Source organism: Bufo gargarizans, unplaced genomic scaffold (assembly GCF_014858855.1).
Source record: "Bufo gargarizans isolate SCDJY-AF-19 unplaced genomic scaffold, ASM1485885v1 fragScaff_scaffold_689_pilon:::fragment_2:::debris, whole genome shotgun sequence".
In the NCBI taxonomy this organism is placed as follows: domain Eukaryota; kingdom Metazoa; phylum Chordata; class Amphibia; order Anura; family Bufonidae; genus Bufo; species Bufo gargarizans.
The window spans coordinates 118,028-138,088 of record NW_025334165.1 but is presented as its reverse complement, the minus strand read 5'-3'; the positions used below and the strand labels follow the sequence as shown (position 1 = coordinate 138,088).

General features: G+C 45.5%; 1 protein-coding gene across 1 annotated transcript in view; it reads right to left on the bottom strand.

Moving 5' to 3' along the window:
• The window catches only part of LOC122922745 (complement C3-like), a 76,398-nt gene that overhangs the window by 9,172 nt on the left and 47,165 nt on the right, over positions 1 to 20,061 (bottom strand). The window contains exons 27-37 of the mRNA XM_044273454.1: positions 19,791 to 19,886; positions 19,348 to 19,498; positions 18,045 to 18,208; positions 17,794 to 17,952; positions 17,107 to 17,166; positions 13,350 to 13,440; positions 12,974 to 13,025; positions 12,794 to 12,881; positions 11,989 to 12,078; positions 11,568 to 11,673; positions 10,771 to 10,860 (exon numbers count right to left, since the gene is read on the bottom strand). Coding sequence (XP_044129389.1) covers positions 10,771 to 10,860; positions 11,568 to 11,673; positions 11,989 to 12,078; positions 12,794 to 12,881; positions 12,974 to 13,025; positions 13,350 to 13,440; positions 17,107 to 17,166; positions 17,794 to 17,952; positions 18,045 to 18,208; positions 19,348 to 19,498; positions 19,791 to 19,886 — 1,147 coding nt within the window. The remainder of the gene's footprint in view (positions 1 to 10,770; positions 10,861 to 11,567; positions 11,674 to 11,988; positions 12,079 to 12,793; positions 12,882 to 12,973; positions 13,026 to 13,349; positions 13,441 to 17,106; positions 17,167 to 17,793; positions 17,953 to 18,044; positions 18,209 to 19,347; positions 19,499 to 19,790; positions 19,887 to 20,061) is intronic.

Genomic DNA, 20,061 nt, shown 5'->3' with positions numbered 1-20,061 from the left:
CATTAGAGATCTCAGAGAAGGCAGCAACAGCGGGCACCACCCTCCTTGGGCTGATCAGGGTACTGTCATCAGACTGCTGGGTGGCGGCTGTTGCTACCTCCTCTTCCTGATCCGATGCCAAGAATGGCTGCGCATCGGTAAGGTCTTGGAATGTATGGGAAAATAATTCCTTTGACTCGAGCGGAGGGGATATGGTGGTGGTGGGGTCTTTGGGGGTGGACACAGCAGAGAGTAAAGAGGGTGCAGATACAGAGGATGAGAAGGGTGCAGAAGCTGAAGGTCGAGTTTGGTGCGTCCTTTGATGTAATCGCACACACCTACTGCGACTTCCCACTTAGGCTCTTGCCTGGTGCACCTGCCCGACCCCTACCACCCCTGCCGAATGGCCTGCCTCTTCCTCTGCCTGTCATTTTCAAAATGACCCTGTGACCAAAGTCCCTATAGAAGAGCAGTATTTGTGGAAGAAGGTATATAACACCCCTGCCTCAATCACTTTTTTGGGGGCAACTGGTATATCACACCAGTAGAAATTATTGGTTCCAATTGTGTTTGTCACTCTGTGTAGATGCGGTAACACAGCAAAAACTCAGACAAATGCTGCACTACCTAAATGCACTATATAGAACGTATATTATTGGTAAATAACACCCCTGCCTCAATCAGATTTTTTGGGGGCAACTGGTAAATCACACCAGTAGAAATTATTTCTACTGTGGCTGTGGTATCGCAGCAGAACCGCACACAACTGCTGCACAAAACAATTGCACTATAATATACTTTCTATGTTGGAAAGTATATTATAAGTATATCGCACCCCTCAGTATGTCACACCTATCAATAGCACACCTATACCAGTCCTTAAAAGGACTTTTGTGGTCCTATTAGCTAGCATTTGGTGTCCCTAACAGTCTGTTCCTGTTCCACACAGCAACCTCTCCCTACACTGGCAAAATACTGAATGTAAAATGGCGCCCAGATAAGGTTTATTTATAAGGTAGGGGGTATGTCCATGTGCTGAAATGTCTCAATTGGCTGTCCTGTACCACCTGATGGATGTGTCATGGGTCAAAGTTCTTCACAATGTAAAAAAATATGGTGGGCGCGAATATCGGCATATGTTTGCATGTTCGGCGAATCGAGAACGCGCAAAGTTCGCCGCAAACCGACCGCCGGGGCGAACCTCAAGGCCATCTCTATACGGGACTTCTTCAGGACGTCAGTGCACGGAGAGTTGAGGTTTGATGAAATATGTGGCTATAAGGAGTTGTCTCAAGATACAAACTATCCACAGGACAGGGGATGAGTATTTGATTGGTGGGGGTCACATGTACCCTGCTACTCCATTTATTCTCTTTAAGAGTGCTGGAAATAGCCAAATGTGCATGTACTGGATATGAGGGATTTGGAAGGAATAGGTATCTACTGAACAATCATCGAAAGATGAATCAACCTGATCAACGTAGACTCATGACTCATTGGTCTACAAGACTAGGAAAAATTGGTCTAGTTCAGAAGCCGTGGTGCCACGAATGGTATAACTTGTATTCTAAGGTCAGCAAGATCATAGAACACAAATAAGGCCATTCACATAAAGGAACCCATGATCTTGTACATACAACTAGAGTTGAGCGAACACCTGGATGTTCGGGTTCGAGAAGTTCGGCCGAACATCCCGGAAATGTTCGGGTTCGGGATCCGAACCCGATCCGAACTTCGTCCCGAACCCGAACCCCATTGAAGTCAATGGGGACCCGAACTTTTCGGCACTAAAAAGGCTGTAAAACAGCCCAGGAAAGAGCTAGAGGGCTGCAAAAGGCAGCAACATGTAGGTAAATCCCCTGCAAACAAATGTGGATAGGGAAATGAATTAAAATAAAAATTAAATAAATAAAAATTAACCAAAATCAATTGGAGAGAGGTTCCATAGCAGAGAATCTGGCTTCCCGTCACCCACCACTGGAACAGTCCATTCTCAGATATTTAGGCCCCGGCACCCAGGCAGAGGAGAGAGGTCCCGTAACAGAGAATCTGTCTTCATGTCAGCAGAGAATTAGTCTGCATGTCATAGCAGAGAATGAGGCTTCACGTCAGCCACCACTGCAACAGTCCATTGGCATATATTTAGGCCCAGCACCCAGGCAGAGGAGGGAGGTCCCGTAACAGAGAATCTGTCTTCATGTCAGCAGAGAATTAGTCTGCATGTCATAGCAGAGAATGAGGCTTCACGTCACCCACCACTGCAACAGTCCATTGGCATATATTTAGGCCCCGGCACACAGGCAGAGGAGAGGTTCATTCAACTTTGGGTAGCCTCGCAATATAATGGTAAAATGAAAATAAAAATAGGATTGAATGAGGAAGTGCCCTGGAGTCCAATAATATATGGTTATGGGGAGGTAGTTAATGTCTAATCTGGACAAGGGACGGACAGGTCCTGTGGGATCCATGCCTGGTTCATTTTTATGAACGTCAGCTTGTCCACATTGGCTGTAGACAGGCGGCTGCGTTTGTCTGTAATGACGCCCCCTGCCGTGCTGAATACACGTTCAGACAAAACGCTGGCTGCCGGGCAGGCCAGCACCTCCAAGGCATAAAAGGCTAGCTTTGGCCACGTGGACAATTTAGAGACCCAGAAGTTGAATGGGGCCGAACCATCAGTCAGTACGTGGAGGGGTGTGCACACGTACTGTTCCACCATGTTAGTGAAATGTTGCCTCCTGCTAACACGTTGCGTATCAGGTGGTGGTGCAGTTAGCTGTGGCGTGTTGACAAAAGTTTTCCACATCTCTGCCATGCTAACCCTGCCCTCAGAGGAGCTGGCCGTGACACAGCTGCCTTGGCGACCTCTTGCTCCTCCTCTGCCTTGGCCTTGGGCTTCCACTTGTTCCCCTGTGACATTTGGGAATGCTCTCAGTAGCGCGTCTACCAACGTGCGCTTGTACTCGCGCATCTTCCTATCACGCTCCAGTGCAGGAAGTAAGGTGGGCACATTGTCTTTGTAGCGTGGATCCAGCAGGGTGGCAACCCAGTAGTCCGCACAGGTTAAAATGTGGGCAACTCTGCTGTCGTTGCGCAGGCACTGCAGCATGTAGTCGCTCATGTGTGCCAGGCTGCCCAGGGGTAAGGACAAGCTGTCCTCTGTGGGAGGCGTATCGTCATCGTCCTGCCTTTCCCCCCAGCCACGCACCAGTGATGGACCCGAGCTGCGTTGGGTGCCACCCCGCTGTGACCATGCTTCATCCTCATCCTCCTCCACCTCCTCCTCATCCTCGTCCTCCTCGTCCTCCAGTAGTGGGCCCTGGCTGGCCACATTTGTACCTGGCCTCTGCTGTTGCCAAAAACCTCCCTCTGAGTCACTTCGAAGAGACTGGCCTGAAAGTGCTAAAAATGACCCCTCTTCCTCCTCCTCCTCCTCCTCCTGGGCCACCTCCTCTTCCATCATCGCCCTAAGTGTTTTCTCAAGGAGACATAGAAGTGGTATTGTAACGCTGATAACGGTGTCATCGCCACTGGCCATGTTGGTGGAGTACTCGAAACAGCGCAACAGGGCACACAGGTCTCGCATGGAGGCCCAGTCATTGGTGGTGAAGTGGTGCTGTTCTGTAGTGCGACTGACCCGTGCGTGCTGCAGCTGAAACTCCACTATGGCCTGCTGCTGCTCGCACAGTCTGTCCAGCATGTGCAAGGTGGAGTTCCACCTGGTGGGCACGTCGCATATGAGGCGGTGAGCGGGAAGGCCGAAGTTACGCTGTAGCGCAGACAGGCGAGCAGCAGCAGGATGTGAACGCCGGAAGCGCGAACAGACGGCCCGCACTTTATGCAGCAGCTCTGACATGTCGGGGTAGTTGTGAATGAACTTCTGCACCACCAAATTCAGCACATGCGCCAAGCAAGGGATGTGCGTCAAATTGGCTAGTCCCAGAGCTGCAACGAGATTTCGCCCATTATCACACACCACCAGGCCGGGCTTGAGGCTCACCGGCAGCAACCACTCGTCGGTCTGTTGTTCTATACCCCGCCACAACTCCTGTGCGGTGTGGGGCCTGTCCCCCAAACATATGAGTTTCAGAATGGCCTGCTGACGTTTACCCCGGGCTGTGCTGAAGTTGGTGGTGAAGGTGTGTGGCTGACTGGATGAGCAGGTGGAAGAAGAGGAGGAGGAAGCCGAGAAGGAGGAGGTGGCAACAGGAGGCAAAGAATGTTGCCCTGCGATCCTTGGCGGCGGAAGGACGTGCGCCAAACAGCTCTCCGCCTGGGGCCCAGCTGCCACTACATTTACCCAGTGTGCAGTTAGGGAGATATAGCGTCCCTGGCCGTGCTTACTGGTCCACGTATCTGTGGTTAGGTGGACCTTGCCACAGATGGCGTTGCGCAGTGCACACTTGATTTTATCGGATACTTGGTTGTGCAGGGAAGGCACGGCTCTCTTGGAGAAGTAGTGCCGGCTGGGAACAACATACTGTGGGACAGCAAGCGACATGAGCTGTTTGAAGCTGTCTGTGTCCACCAGCCTAAATGACAGCATTTCATAGGCCAGTAGTTTAGAAATGCTGGCATTCAGGGCCAGGGATCGAGGGTGGCTAGGTGGGAATTTACGCTTTCTATCAAATGTTTGTGAGATGGAGAGCTGAACGCTGGCGTGTGACATGGTTGAGACGCTTGGTGACGGAGGTGGTGGTGGTGGTGTTGGTGGTACATCCCCTGTTTGCTGGGCGGCAGGTGCCAACGTTCCTCCAGAGGCGGAGGAAGAGGCCGAGGCGGCAGCAGCAGAATAGGCCGAGGCGGCAGCAGCAGAAGAGGTAGCAGGGGGAGCCTGAGTGACTTCCTTGGTTTTAAGGTGTTTACTCCACTGCAGTTCATGCTTTGCATGCAGGTGCCTGGTCATGCAGGTTGTGCTCAGGTTCAGAACGTTAATGCCTCGCTTCAGGCTCTGATGGCACAGCGTGCAAACCACTCGGGTCTTGTCGTCAGCACATTGTTTGAAGAAGTGCCATGCCAGGGAACTCCTTGAAGCTGCCTTTGGGGTGCTCGGTCCCAGATGGCGGCGGTCAGTAGCAGGCGGAGTCTCTTGGCGGCGGGTGTTCTGCTTTTGCCCACTGCTCCCTCTTTTGCTACGCTGTTGGCTCGGTCTCACCACTGCCTCTTCCTCCGAACTGTGAAAGTCAGTGGCACGACCTTCATTCCATGTGGGGTCTAGGACCTCATCGTCCCCTGCATCGTCTTCCACCCAGTCTTGATCCCTGACCTCCTGTTCAGTCTGCACACTGCAGAAAGACGCAGCAGTTGGCACCTGTGTTTCGTCATCATCAGAGACATGCTGAGGTGGTATTCCCATGTCCTCATCATCAGGAAACATAAGTGGTTGTGCGTCAGTGCATTCTATGTCTTTCACCGCTGGGGAAGGGCTAGGTGGATGCCCTTGGGAAACCCTGCCAGCGGAGTCTTCAAACAGCATAAGAGACTGCTGCATAACTTGAGGCTGAGACAGTTTCCCTGGTATGCATGGGGGTGATGTGACAGACTGATGGGGTTGGTTTTCAGGCGCCATCTGTGCGCTTTCTGCAGAAGACTGGGTGGGAGATAATGTGAACGTGCTGGATCCACTGTCGGCCACCCAATTGACTAATGCCTGTACCTGCTCAGGCCTTACCATCCTTAGAACGGCATTGGGCCCCACCATATATCGCTGTAAATTCTGGCGGCTACTGGGACCTGAGGTAGTTGGTACACTAGGACGTGTGGATGTGGCAGAACGGCCACGTCCTCTCCCAGCACCAGAGGGTCCACTAACACCACCACGACCATGTCCACGTCCGCGTCCCTTACTAGATGTTTTTCTCATTGTTATGGTTCACCACAACAACAAATATATTATTTGGCCCAATGTATTGTATTCAAATTCAGCGGGATATAAATTTGAGGCCTAGTATTTAGGCGCTGGGTGACCGGTATGGATTTAGTGACAGAATTAGACTTGGAAATGCACAGAAGCGTGTGTGTGAAGTTATTCTGAATGACCCAATGTGCACCTTGAATATTATATACCCTTTTAGGGATAGATTTCAAATAGCTCTGATATAGCAGAAACGACTAAATTATGAAATTGCTAAATTGGGAATTGTATTTCAACCCAGAACAAAAAATGTGCTTTGACGGACACTAAATAACTTTCCCAGCCACAACAGGACAGCGGTAACGAGAGATTTAGCGGGATATAAATTTGAGGCCTAGTATTTAGGCGCTGGGTGACAGGTATGGGTTTAGTGACAGAATTAGATTTGGAAATGCACAGTAGCGGGTGTGTGAAGTTATTCTGAATGACCCTATGTGCACCTTGAATATTATATACCCTTTTAGGGATAGATTTCAAATAGCTCTGATATAGCAGAAACCACTAAATTATGAAATTGCTAAATTGGGAATTGTATTTCAACCCAGAACAAGAAATGTGCTTGAACGGACACTAAATAACTCGCCCAGCTACAGCACTAGGGACAGATTTAGCGGGATATAAATTTGAGGCCTAGTATTTAGGCGCTGGGTGACAGGTATGGGTTTAGTGCCAGAATTAGACTTGGAAATACACAGTAGCGGGTGTGTGTGAAGTTATTCTGAATGACCCAATGTGCACCTTGAATATTATATACCCTTTTAGGGATAGATTTCAAATAGCTCTGATATAGCAGAAACCACTAAATTATGAAATTGCTAAATTGGGAATTGTATTTCAACCCAGAACAAGAAATGTGCTTGAACGGACACTAAATAACTCGCCCAGCTACAGCACTAAGGACAGATTTAGCGGGATATAAATTTGAGGCCTAGTATTTAGGCGCTGGGTGACAGGTATGGGTTTAGTGCCAGAATTAGACTTGGAAATACACAGTAGCGGGTGTGTGTGAAGTTATTCTGAATGACCCAATGTGCACCTTGAATATTATATACCCTTTTAGGGATAGATTTCAAATAGCTCTGATATAGCAGAAACCACTAAATTATGAAATTGCTAAATTGGGAATTGTATTTCAACCCAGAACAAGAAATGTGCTTGAACGGACACTAAATAACTCGCCCAGCTACAGCACTAAGGACAGATTTAGCGGGATATAAATTTGAGGCCTAGTATTTAGGCGCTGGGTGACAGGTATGGGTTTAGTGCCAGAATTAGACTTGGAAATACACAGTAGCGGGTGTGTGTGAAGTTATTCTGAATGACCCAATGTGCACCTTGAATATTATATACCCTTTTAGGGATAGATTTCAAATAGCTCTGATATAGCAGAAACCACTAAATTATGAAATTGCTAAATTGGGAATTGTATTTCAACCCAGAACAAGAAATGTGCTTGAACGGACACTAAATAACTCGCCCAGCTACAGCACTAGGGACAGATTTAGCGGGATATAAATTTGAGGCCTAGTATTTAGGCGCTGGGTGACAGGTATGGGTTTAGTGCCAGAATTAGACTTGGAAATACACAGTAGCGGGTGTGTGTGAAGTTATTCTGAATGACCCAATGTGCACCTTGAATATTATATACCCTTTTAGGGATAGATTTCAAATAGCTCTGATATAGCAGAAACCACTAAATTATGAAATTGCTAAATTGGGAATTGTATTTCAACCCAGAACAAGAAATGTGCTTGAACGGACACTAAATAACTCGCCCAGCTACAGCACTAAGGACAGATTTAGCGGGATATAAATTTGAGGCCTAGTATTTAGGCGCTGGGTGACAGGTATGGGTTTAGTGCCAGAATTAGACTTGGAAATACACAGTAGCGGGTGTGTGTGAAGTTATTCTGAATGACCCAATGTGCACCTTGAATATTATATACCCTTTTAGGGATAGATTTCAAATAGCTCTGATATAGCAGAAACCACTAAATTATGAAATTGCTAAATTGGGAATTGTATTTCAACCCAGAACAAGAAATGTGCTTGAACGGACACTAAATAACTCGCCCAGCTACAGCACTAAGGACAGATTTAGCGGGATATAAATTTGAGGCCTAGTATTTAGGCGCTGGGTGACAGGTATGGGTTTAGTGCCAGAATTAGACTTGGAAATACACAGTAGCGGGTGTGTGTGAAGTTATTCTGAATGACCCAATGTGCACCTTGAATATTATATACCCTTTTAGGGATAGATTTCAAATAGCTCTGATATAGCAGAAACCACTAAATTATGAAATTGCTAAATTGGGAATTGTATTTCAACCCAGAACAAGAAATGTGCTTGAACGGACACTAAATAACTCGCCCAGCTACAGCACTAAGGACAGATTTAGCGGGATATAAATTTGAGGCCTAGTATTTAGGCGCTGGGTGACAGGTATGGGTTTAGTGCCAGAATTAGACTTGGAAATACACAGTAGCGGGTGTGTGTGAAGTTATTCTGAATGACCCAATGTGCACCTTGAATATTATATACCCTTTTAGGGATAGATTTCAAATAGCTCTGATATAGCAGAAACCACTAAATTATGAAATTGCTAAATTGGGAATTGTATTTCAACCCAGAACAAGAAATGTGCTTGAACGGACACTAAATAACTCGCCCAGCTACAGCACTAAGGACAGATTTAGCGGGATATAAATTTGAGGCCTAGTATTTAGGCGCTGGGTGACAGGTATGGGTTTAGTGCCAGAATTAGACTTGGAAATACACAGTAGCGGGTGTGTGTGAAGTTATTCTGAATGACCCAATGTGCACCTTGAATATTATATACCCTTTTAGGGATAGATTTCAAATAGCTCTGATATAGCAGAAACCACTAAATTATGAAATTGCTAAATTGGGAATTGTATTTCAACCCAGAACAAGAAATGTGCTTGAACGGACACTAAATAACTCGCCCAGCTACAGCACTAGGGACAGATTTAGCTGGATATAAATTTGAGGCCTAGTATTTAGGCGCTGGGTGACAGGTATGGGTTTAGTGCCAGAATTAGACTTGGAAATACACAGTAGCGGGTGTGTGTGAAGTTATTCTGAATGACCCAATGTGCACCTTGAATATTATATACCCTTTTAGGGATAGATTTCAAATAGCTCTGATATAGCAGAAACCACTAAATTATGAAATTGCTAAATTGGGAATTGTATTTCAACCCAGAACAAGAAATGTGCTTGAACGGACACTAAATAACTCGCCCAGCTACAGCACTAAGGACAGATTTAGCGGGATATAAATTTGAGGCCTAGTATTTAGGCGCTGGGTGACCGGTATGGATTTAGTGACAGAATTAGACTGGGATATGGCCAAAAAATAAACAGACTATTGCTGGTTAAATGCACTTGGTGTGACAGCTTCACCCTGATGTAGGCTTTAGCCAAAAAACAACCACACCATTGAGGGTTAAATGCACTTGGTGACAGGCGCAGCTTGCCCCTGATTTAGTATATGGCCAAAAAATGAACAGACTATTGCTGGTTAAATGCACTTGGTGTGACAGCTTCACCCTGATGTAGGCTTTAGCCAAAAAACAACCACACCATTGAGGGTTAAATGCACTTGGTGACAGGCGCAGCTTGCCCCTGATTTAGTATATGGCCAAAAAATGAACAGACTATTGCTGGTTAAATGCACTTGGTGTGACAGCTTCACCCTGATGTAGGCTTTAGCCAAAAAACAACCACACCATTGAGGGTTAAATGCACTTGGTCGCAGCTTGTGCTGGCGCACCACAAGACACAAAATGGCCGCCGATCACCCCAGAAAAATGTGACTGACAAACGGTCTGGGCAGCCTAAAAACAGTGAGCAATTGAGGATCAGCAGCTCAATGATCCACAGCTGCAGATCGATCAGTTAATCAAGTCCTTTGGAGGAGTTAATCTGCCTAATCTCGCCCTACTGTCGCAGCCGCAACCTCTCCCTACGCTAATCAGAGCAGAGTGACGGGCGGCGCTATGTGACTCCAGCTTAAATAGAGGCTGGGTCACATGGTGCTCTGGCCAATCACAGCCATGCCAATAGTAGGCATGGCTGTGATGGCCTCTTGGGGCAAGTAGTATGACGCTTGTTGATTGGCTGCTTTGCAGCCTTTCAAAAAGCGCCAAGAAAGCGTCACAAAAGCGCGAAGAAAGCGACGAACACCGAACCCGAACCCGGACTTTTACGAAAATGTCCGGGTTCGGGTCCGTGTCACGGACACCCCAAAATTCGGTACGAACCCGAACTATACAGTTCGAGTTCGCTCATCCCTACATACAACCTTACAGATAGAAATTATGGAACCAACAAGTTGAACGTCAATGTTATGGCCCCACCATGAGAAAGTCAATGAAATACCAGGCCATCATGTAATGCTACATTGCAGTGACCACTGTGATGAAAATGTGAGGTTGTCCTCAGTTGTTATCTTTGAATGAAAGATCTTTTGTCTGGCTATTGGACAAAAATACTGAACATGGCTGCCTTTTTTACTGGTCTGTCATTAGTTGGCTAAAACGATTGCTCATTGTTAAATTTCAAACAATGAACATACATTTTGGTTGAAATTGACTGTTTTGATCAATTTTAGACTATTGTGTATGGCCACTTTTTGAGGCATAGCTGAAGGTGTACAGGAATAGGCTGCACCGGGACCTTTGGTAAGAAAGGAGGCCCAAAAGTTTCTCTGCTGCATAAGAAAACAACAGGTTTATAATGACTACATTATCGTTAGGAAAACTTGTTGCCCATTTTGGCGCCTAGATACTCCTCAGACATTACCCTAAATTTGTAATATTAATCCATATAGCCACAATATCATATCTATTACCTGAAATACAGTGACATTCAGCGTCCTTGCAGATCTTTTTCAGCTCTCCCCCTTCCTCAGTCGGATGATAAAACTTGGTACACCGGTTTTCTAGAGGGTTAGAAGGAATATTTGACTCATGGTCAGATGGAGGTCTCAATATGAAGTTACTGTTACAGCAGTGTCCTGTGGCTGCTATCCTTTGCTCAGCTGCACTCCTGGTTCCAGCTGCTTGGACCCACCAGACTCTCTCTCCTCTTTCCAGCGACCCGGCTGACAAGAGTAACCCTATCCCATCCCTGCAGGCCACAGGCCTGCTATTTGCCTGCTTGGCCTCTCTGCCTGTAGGGTGGCATTCACTCCAGCTCTTATGGGCCAGGACTCTCACCCTATTCTTGCCCAGCAAATTGCACACTACCCTGGAGTACTTAAGACTCCTTCCTTTATGGGAAGGTGCCTGAGCAATAGGTTATAGTCGGCTAATGTCCTAAAAAAGTGTGTTGTTACATGTTTGTCTACCTGTGTACTGACTTCTGCCTGTGTCCTGGATTTGACCCTGGAGCTTCCTGCCCTAACTTTGGACTTTTTGGGGGGATTGCAAAATTCTGCCAGCCCTGGCCTTCACTACAATTTTGTCTGCTTCTGGTGCTCCGAGAGGAAGCTGCCTGGAGGTTCCCCTGCAGCGATGCCCAGATCCATGTACAGGGGTTAAAAGGGTGAAGACCAGAAAAGCCACTTAGATAACGTTCATAAGAGTAGCCCCAAGCCACATCTGTTCAAGAGACACAGCAGATCCACAACCCCTTTGTAACATTTACCTAAAGCATAATATTCATAGATGGTGACCGTTGCTGGTTGTAAGATTCCAACTTCGAAATTCTGATGGATCTTAAACTTTAGACATTCAGTCTCGCGGTTTGACACCTATAGGGATTAAATCATAAGAACATTATAATTTGCCAGAACAAAATGGACAATAGAGACGTTTACAAAAAAAAAGATGAAATATGTCACGAGACACAAGTTGGAGAAGGACAGTAAATGAATGCAGCAGTAGAAGTGTAGACGTACAATGGTCCACCATAGTTAGAACAAAGTTAGAAGACAAGAGAAAAGTGACAAGGATCACTAAAAGAAAAAAAAAACTGACAGGGATCATGAGAAGAGAAGATAAATAATCAAGAACAAGTTCACATGAATGATTTAGACTGGGCTGGCTATTCTTGAGTGATCTCTTACCTTGTCCAGATATAAAATCAAGGACCCCCGTTCGGAACGTTCTGTATCCATCTCATATTTAGAAATATATTTGTCCACATTATTTGTCAGCTAGAACAAAGTTTCGAAATAGAATCAGAATATATTACCATATCTATTGTTTAATAATCGCAGAACAGTTTAGCAATTCCCTCTGGATTCAGAGGACTATGTTAAACCTCATAAATTAGGATGGTCTTAGACATGAAGATACTTTTCTGTGAATGGAATGCATTTTTTTTCCCATGGAAACATCTATTGAAGGAAAGGATATTCACATTCTTTACCTTAACTGGGAATTTCCTTTTGTTTGCCCTAAATGGGAACTGCCCTTCAGGTATCTCAGATACTTCAATAAGTCCTAGCTATATTGACAGGAAATCCATAGTGTAATAAGGAGCAGTAACAGCGAAGGAAACCTATATCTCTCCATACATCCATTCATCTTCCCCTTCGAGATGAGCAGTTTCCCTCCCCAGGAGTTTATATGAATATTGTGATAAATCCTTAATACCTCATGTAACATTGCCCCACCTTGGACAATCCCTATCCCAATCATGGCAAAATCCCTCTGTTGGGAACCACCCCCACTATCAGTTTTCTTACAGAAAGAAAGGCATTGTAAAAGGACATTTCTTGCTGCATTAGTGAAGTCGAACTGTCCTCCAGGGCAACATTTACTTGAGAGGCTCATGAACTGAGGATCCCCTTTACTATTTTAGGTGGCTCCTCAAAAGCTTTGAATTTAGACTCATTGAATCTGTCTTCAGCAAAGATCACAACCAACCCTATTGAGATCTTCCTTGTCAGGCGTGAAGCCTGTGAGAAGAGTCAAATCCACAAGGGTCATTGTAGAGTCACTGTCTCCTAGGTATCTGCAATAGAAACACCATTATGATGATCACACACTTGACACCACAAGAGTGACAGAAATTAAGTCCCCCCCAAAAAATCCCAGTGTCCTTACTTCATACAGATGGTTATGAACATGGATTTTTTGGCTCCAATGGGCATCACGTCTGAAAAACATGCAAGAAAAATGAAAAACTATTTAAATCCCTACATTTTTGGACTGAGTAAGGTCTACTTTTTGGAAAGTTTGATATCAATGACAGGAGAAGGAGGATATTTCAGACCCAAGGGAGGTCATTGTGAAAATGTATTTCTGCTTGAAGGGATATTTACATTTAGAAGTGCAATGGTTTCCCCTCAGACACCAGGTCTGAGTGCCACTGCCACCTCTACACGCTCCATAGCTACGTATCTGCTCATCACTGGCCAAAGAGCAATTTTTTTCTTTCTAGAAACTCTAAGACCCTACATTTTATTAAATAAATGTTCACCATTTGGTGCATCCTCTAGCTTGACAGATAAATCAAATTTCTTGCAGGGGGCGGTTCCTTCAGCTAATGGTGCATAGTAGACGGACATCACCTGGAATGAGATGGGTCAGACATAAGACACCAGTGACAAGGAGATAGGCTCTTTTACATGGGTCAATAAGACAATAATTAGGAAGGAACGTTCACAAGACTGCTCGTTGGACCATTCATTGGCCTGTCTATCTGGTCTGGTCAGATATTTTATATTGTTTGTCAAGTACAAATCATTCCAAAACCATAATGTTCTTCAGATTATGGATTATCTCCTTAAGGATTGTTTTGTAGAAAACAAAGACGAACCCAAAAGGAATATCTTAAAATGGGAAGAACTCACTTGGTCAGCTATCTTTAGGAACAGACTGATCACCATTGTTGAATTGCATGGCTAAAAAAAATGCTAACACAGAGGAGCTAAAGCAGGGCTGGCCAACCTGCGGCTCTCCAGCTGTTGCAAAACTATGACTCCCAGCATGCCCAGACTGCTTACAGCTATCAGCCTACAGCAGGGCATGGTGGGAATTGTAGTTTTTCAACAGCTGGAGAGCCGCTGGTTGTCCAGCCCTGAGCTAAAGACATGTCTCAAATTTGTGAAAAGCCCCCCAAACCTGCTAGGGGAATGTTCTGTGGCTTTTTTTTTTTTTTTTTTTTTATGGATAGATTGGAGGCTTGGGCAGATAAGTGGCAGATGAGGTTTAACACTGACAAATGTAAGGTTATGCACATGGGAAGAAATAGTGCAAGTCACCCGTACATACTAAATGGTAAAACACTCGGTAACACTGACATGGAAAAGGACCTAGGAATTTTAGTGAACAGCAAACTAAGCAGTAAAAACCAGTGTCAGGCAGCTGCTGCCAAGGCCAATAAGATAATGGGTTGCATCAAAAGGGGCATAGATGCCCGTGATGAGAACATAGTCCTAACACTTTGCAAATCACTAGTCAGACCACACATGGAGTACTGTGTACAGTTCTGGGCTCCTGGGAAAAAGGCAGACATAGCAGAGATGGGGAGGGTCCAGAGGAGGGCAACTAAAGTAATAACTGGAATGGGGGGACTACAGTACCCTGAAAGATTATCAATATTAGGGTTAGGCTACTTTCACACTTGCGTTCGGTGCGGATCCGTCTGCTATCTGCACAGACGGATCCGCACCTATAATGCAAACGATGGTATCCGTTCAGTGCGGATCGGTCTGCATAACAGCTTTTTCAGATCTGAGTTTTCACGATCGTGGCAGCGGAGCGGCATTTCCGATCGGAGTCCCAGTTTAATCGATGGGGCTCCGATCGGTTACCATGGCAGCCAGGACGCTACTGCAGTCCTGACTGCTATGGTTACTTAGCTTATACTTACCTGCGTTGTCTGTGGCCAGCGGGCGCTCCTCCTACTGGTAAGTGACAGGTCTGTGCGATGAGCTGCACAGACCTGTCACTTACCAGTACGAGGAGCGCCGGCCGGCCACAGATAGCACAGGTAAGTATAAGCTAAGTAACCATAGCAGTCAGGACTGCAGTAGCGTCCTGGCTGCCATGGTAACCGATCGGAGCCCCAGCGATTAAACTGGGACTCCGATCGGAAATGCCGCTCCGCTGCCACCAATGATGGGGGTGAGGGGGGTTGGTAGCCTGTGGCCACTGCCACCAATGCTTTTAATACTGGGGAGGGAAAGAGGGGGGGCCACACTGGCCACCAATGCTTTTAATACTGGGGAGGGAGGGGGCTGCACTGGCCACCAATGCTTTTAATACTGGGGAGGGAGGGGGGCTGCAGTGGCCACCAATGCTTTTAATACTGGGGAGGGAGGGGGGTCTGGCGACTGCTGCCTTGCAGCACCCGATCAGGGTGCTGAGATCTGCACAATTAACCCCTCAGGTGCGGCACCTGAGGGGTTAATTGTGCGGATCACAGACCCCTGTAAGAGATCGGATGCTGCCAGGCAGCAGTCATGTACACAGCTCTTAGTATATTCTAACTTGAAGCATCCCCATCACTATGGGAACGCCTCTGTGTTAGAATATACTGTCGGATCTGAGTTTTCATGATCTAACTCAAATCCGATGGTATATTCTAACATAGAGGCGTTCCCATGGTGATGGGGAGGCTTCAAGTTAAAATATACCATCGGATTGGAGAAAACTCCGATCCTATGGTATATTAATAGGGACTCCTGACTTTACATTGAAAGTCAATGGGGGACGGATCCGTTTGCAATGGCACCATATTGTGTCAACGTCAAACGGATCCGTCCCTATTGACTTGCATTGTAAGTTAGGACGGATCTGTTTGGCTCCGCACGGCCAGGCGGACACCAAAACGCTGCAAGCTGCATTTGGGTGTCCGTCTCCTGAGCGGAATGGAGGTGGAACAGAGCCAAACTGATGCATTCTGAGCAGATCCTTATCTATTCAGAATGCATTGGGGATGTACGGATCCGTTCAGGGCCGCTTGTGAGAGCCTTCAAACGGATCTCACAAGCGGAACCCCAAACGCAAGAGTGAAAGTAGCCTTATTCACTTTAGAAAAAAGACGAGTCGGGAAGGAATTTTTTCCCCCTAAAGTGAGGAAAATTGGCTTGTATCTCACAGCTTTTTTTTGCCTTCTTCTGGATCAACTTGCAGGATGACAGGCCGAACTGGATGGACAGATGTCTTTTTTCGGCCTTATATACTATGTTACTAAGACATGGGTCCTACTACATCTTGCGAAAGTATTCCTTGATAAAGTTGTTATTCATGGTGTTGTCAGTGTGAGCGTATATGGGGTGAGACCTTTTTGCAATTAGCAGGACCATGCATTTTCCTGTCCACAGGAAAATCCTAAGGCCTTTTGCCCACGACCGTATGCCCTCCGAGACATACGGTCCGTGAGCGGATCATATGTCCCAAAGCAGCATTGATCATGCGCACAGGAGTACACAGCCTCATAGATTACAATGATGCTGTGCACGTCGGGCCGCCCGCGGGGCTATTGTCCCGCACTCATACGATCTTATCGGTGCAGGACAATAGTCCCACAAGCGGCCCGACGTGCACAGCAAGAGGCCTAAAGGAGATGTCCAGTCATCCGTCCACAATCTGGTGCTTGAGCTTTGGGTCGTTACCTAGCTCCCCAACAAAGCCTAAGTCCTGTTACTCAGGAGAAAAAAAGTGACGTTTTGACTCTTGACTTGAACCCTATTGCGGCAGGATCTTATTGATCAGTTCATGGTCAAAAGCTTCCATTGGTGCGTAATTAAAGCAATTCTGCAAAGAAGAATAGTCCAACGTTCCTCCATAACTATGGAAAGACTGATCCCCTGTTCTTGGAAGCATTTGAAGCCATAATTCGGTATAAAATTGGTTGTCTTGGACGTTGTAGCTAATAGTCTTAGCCGGACAATCAGCTCTTAATCTGCATCTAGGGCACTCATTTCACCTACAGCAATCTCTGCAGGGGAAATGGAGCATTACATTCCAAAGAAAGGTGGTTTATGTAATTTACGGATGCACTTAGTCCACTAGAGCAGGAACTGGTTTTACAGAGCAGCTTTCCTTTCTGGCATATAGAGGAGCACCCTGGATCTAAACATGTTTTATTACCAGTATTATTAGTATCATCACCCCCATCATCATTATTATAATTACTGCTATTATGTTCACACAAGTTGAAAACCTTGTAATATTGCATTGATTACAAGAAGAGACGTCATTGGTGAATCCGCCATATGGTTACTTACCGTTAAGGTACCCGTTCCCCTTCCTTTGGCAGTGACTTTAATCTTGTCTTTCATTCTGGTCTGAATGTGAGATAAAAAGATGTATAATTGACTGACCTACAGACAACACAATGGTCACCAGAGCCCATCCACACTGGGCGGCACCAAGCTACTTCTTATCTGACCCACCCCAAGATTGTAGTTTACAGGCACTGGTTGAAAATGCCACAGACTATTGCACTACCATCCATTGGCATGACTTTCTAAGAAAGTGTCTCCAGAGATGTTGGTTAAGTTTGCAGGACACTTGAACAGAGTTGTACTGCAGATGTTTGTTCCATGGTGGTTTGCAAAGAAACTGTTGAAGAGGGTCCCAAGGGTTTGAGCCCCACCATTAATGACATGATGGCATATCTTTTGGTTGGACTTAATATTGATAATTGCCCTTAGGATTCGTAATTGGCATTTGATTGATGGGCACTGAGCTGCAATACCAGGCAAAGCCACAACTGCCTGTGTAAACAATCGACTGAGCCGCAGTGCTCTCTACAATGAGATGGCTGCAAGATTTGAAACCAATATTGAAGGTCTGTCTCATCTTAAGACCCTTTAACATGGAAATATCCCGTTAAGGACATTCTTATATGACGCCTTTTATCAAGGTTTAGTATTTTTATCCTAGATGACAGAGCTGTATCCTGAGGTCACCTTCTCACTGCGCTGGAGCATAATATTCTGTGTGTTGATCTTCCAGGTAAGATCTGCTGCTCTCCCAGGAAGAGACAGAGTCACATCCATGTCAACTTCATTGATTTCAGGTGCAAGAGTCTGGTACTCTGACATAGCCTGGAACACCATGATGGTGGCCTGGGACAATGACAAGACAAAGATAAAGATGATGGGTGAGGTTCATATACAGGTTTTCGAAATTTAATAAGCATAGTTTAGAGGCGGCCTACCTGTGTGGAGCCATAGCCTCCTCCATAGAATCTCTGCTCTGTCAACCATCGGGCCACCGGCTCAGCCGAGGTGTAGTCATTGATCTTGAGGAGAGCAAGCAGAGCGTAGGAGGTTGATTCAATCATGTAGAGATCAGAGGAGTAATCATCCCAGTGGGTTCCATCTAAGCATAGGAGAAGTCATAAAGTGATGTCATATGTGTACTGATAACCCCTGTTTGATGGTGAAATACATGGAGAAATAGATTCCTCCATTTGGTACATCATCCACATAACCGTAACACCAGTATATAGAATATGTATGATATGTTATACTTTGCTCACAAATTGGGGGCCTGATGGCATTTCAACAATCCTGTCAAGTAAAAAATTGATGGCCAGGCATTAACCTAACTCTAAGGCAGTGGCTGTCTCAATTACTTCAGTGGAGAGGTCTATGCACAGAAAGTTAAGTGGGACCCCGGATCTCAAAGGAGGGATGAAGACACTTTCCAACTTTTATCTGGTCCTGGCTACCACTTTCATAGCATTTAAATTATTAAAAGTGTGGTCTACCCTGGTTCACAACAAACAATACTCAAAATTTTCACTTAGGCATCATCAGATGGCTTGAAATATTTGAGGATCGGGAAGAAGATGCAAACTTCCTCCTCAAGATGCTCCTGTGATTTTTGAGGGAGCAATTAAGGTTGATTGACCTTTTTTGTTCAAAATTAGTTAGTACTTGATGACATGAACCTCATATCAGTCTATTTTATGTGATGGAGATTTGCTTTGCAGCCATATGTCCTATTTGCTGTCAAGAAATCCACCATGATCTCCTTTTTCAGTGGCATTACTTGAAGTTCTTGCAGTCCCAATGCAAAAACTATAACACAGCTTCCCCATCTACCATGTGACATTTATAATACGGATGTCTTCTTATGTAGCAGAGGGACCTTTGCGTCACCTGAGCATCAGGGTCTGGGTGAGACTGGTACCTTTGCACCCTCTATAGCTTCATCTCTGCACTCTATCACCAATTGATATTTTATGAAGGAAAACATATAGAATGAGACTTTTTTGATACGACTACCCAAATTGGACAAAAAAATGGTATACAGAAGGAATCTTTTAAAAAAAGAGTAAGTAATAGCTAGAGGAATGTCTTTGAGATGGCTACAACAAATCGCAATGAGAGGTCCAATATACATAAAAATCTAGGGCATAGGTGGTCTTCTTAAATAGGGTTTGAAAAAAGACAAGACTGAACCATCCAGGATGGATGATATCATAAATAGCATTGAACCAACACAATACTAACCGGTTGAGCTTCTCATAAGTTTATTGCTATTGGGGAGTCTGCCAACCAAGGACAGCGCGTAGGATGTGATGCAGATACTATACGTTTTCTTCAATGTCTTCACCCGATCCTCCAAGTAAGCAGCACTCTTATCCAGGCCAGACTGCAGGTTCTGAAAGATGACTTTATGATTTAGTTCTTTCTCCAATGGCAAAACATGACATCATTCCAGACTCCTAAGAGGCTGGGTAACAGCAGATACTTAAATCATGGCTTAGACTCTAGTCAGCCATTAATTGTATCATATAGTGATACTTAAGGCCTGTGGTCCCTATGACTAGGTAGCGCTGTCTTGAGGGAACCAGAACAAAAAAAGGTCTTCTCGCAGAAAAAAGAGATATTATCCTAGTTTTCTAGGTATGTCAACAGCATGAGCTGCCTGGGTACTTGGACACATAACTTACCGGGACTTTGTCTTTACAAAAACTCTTTGCCTCCACGAGGGCAATCAAGACAAATGCTGTCAGGCTGGCATCGGGTTCAGTGTTTCCAGTTCCACCCTACAGAGAAAGGACAGGACCTTACAGATTTTTCAAGATTCGAGTTGTCACAGTAGAGTGATATGTGTGGTCTTAGGCTACTTTCACAATAGTGTATTTTGCGTATCCGTCATGGATCTGCGAAAACCCTTCCGTTACAATAATACAACCGCATGCATCCGTCATGAACGGATCC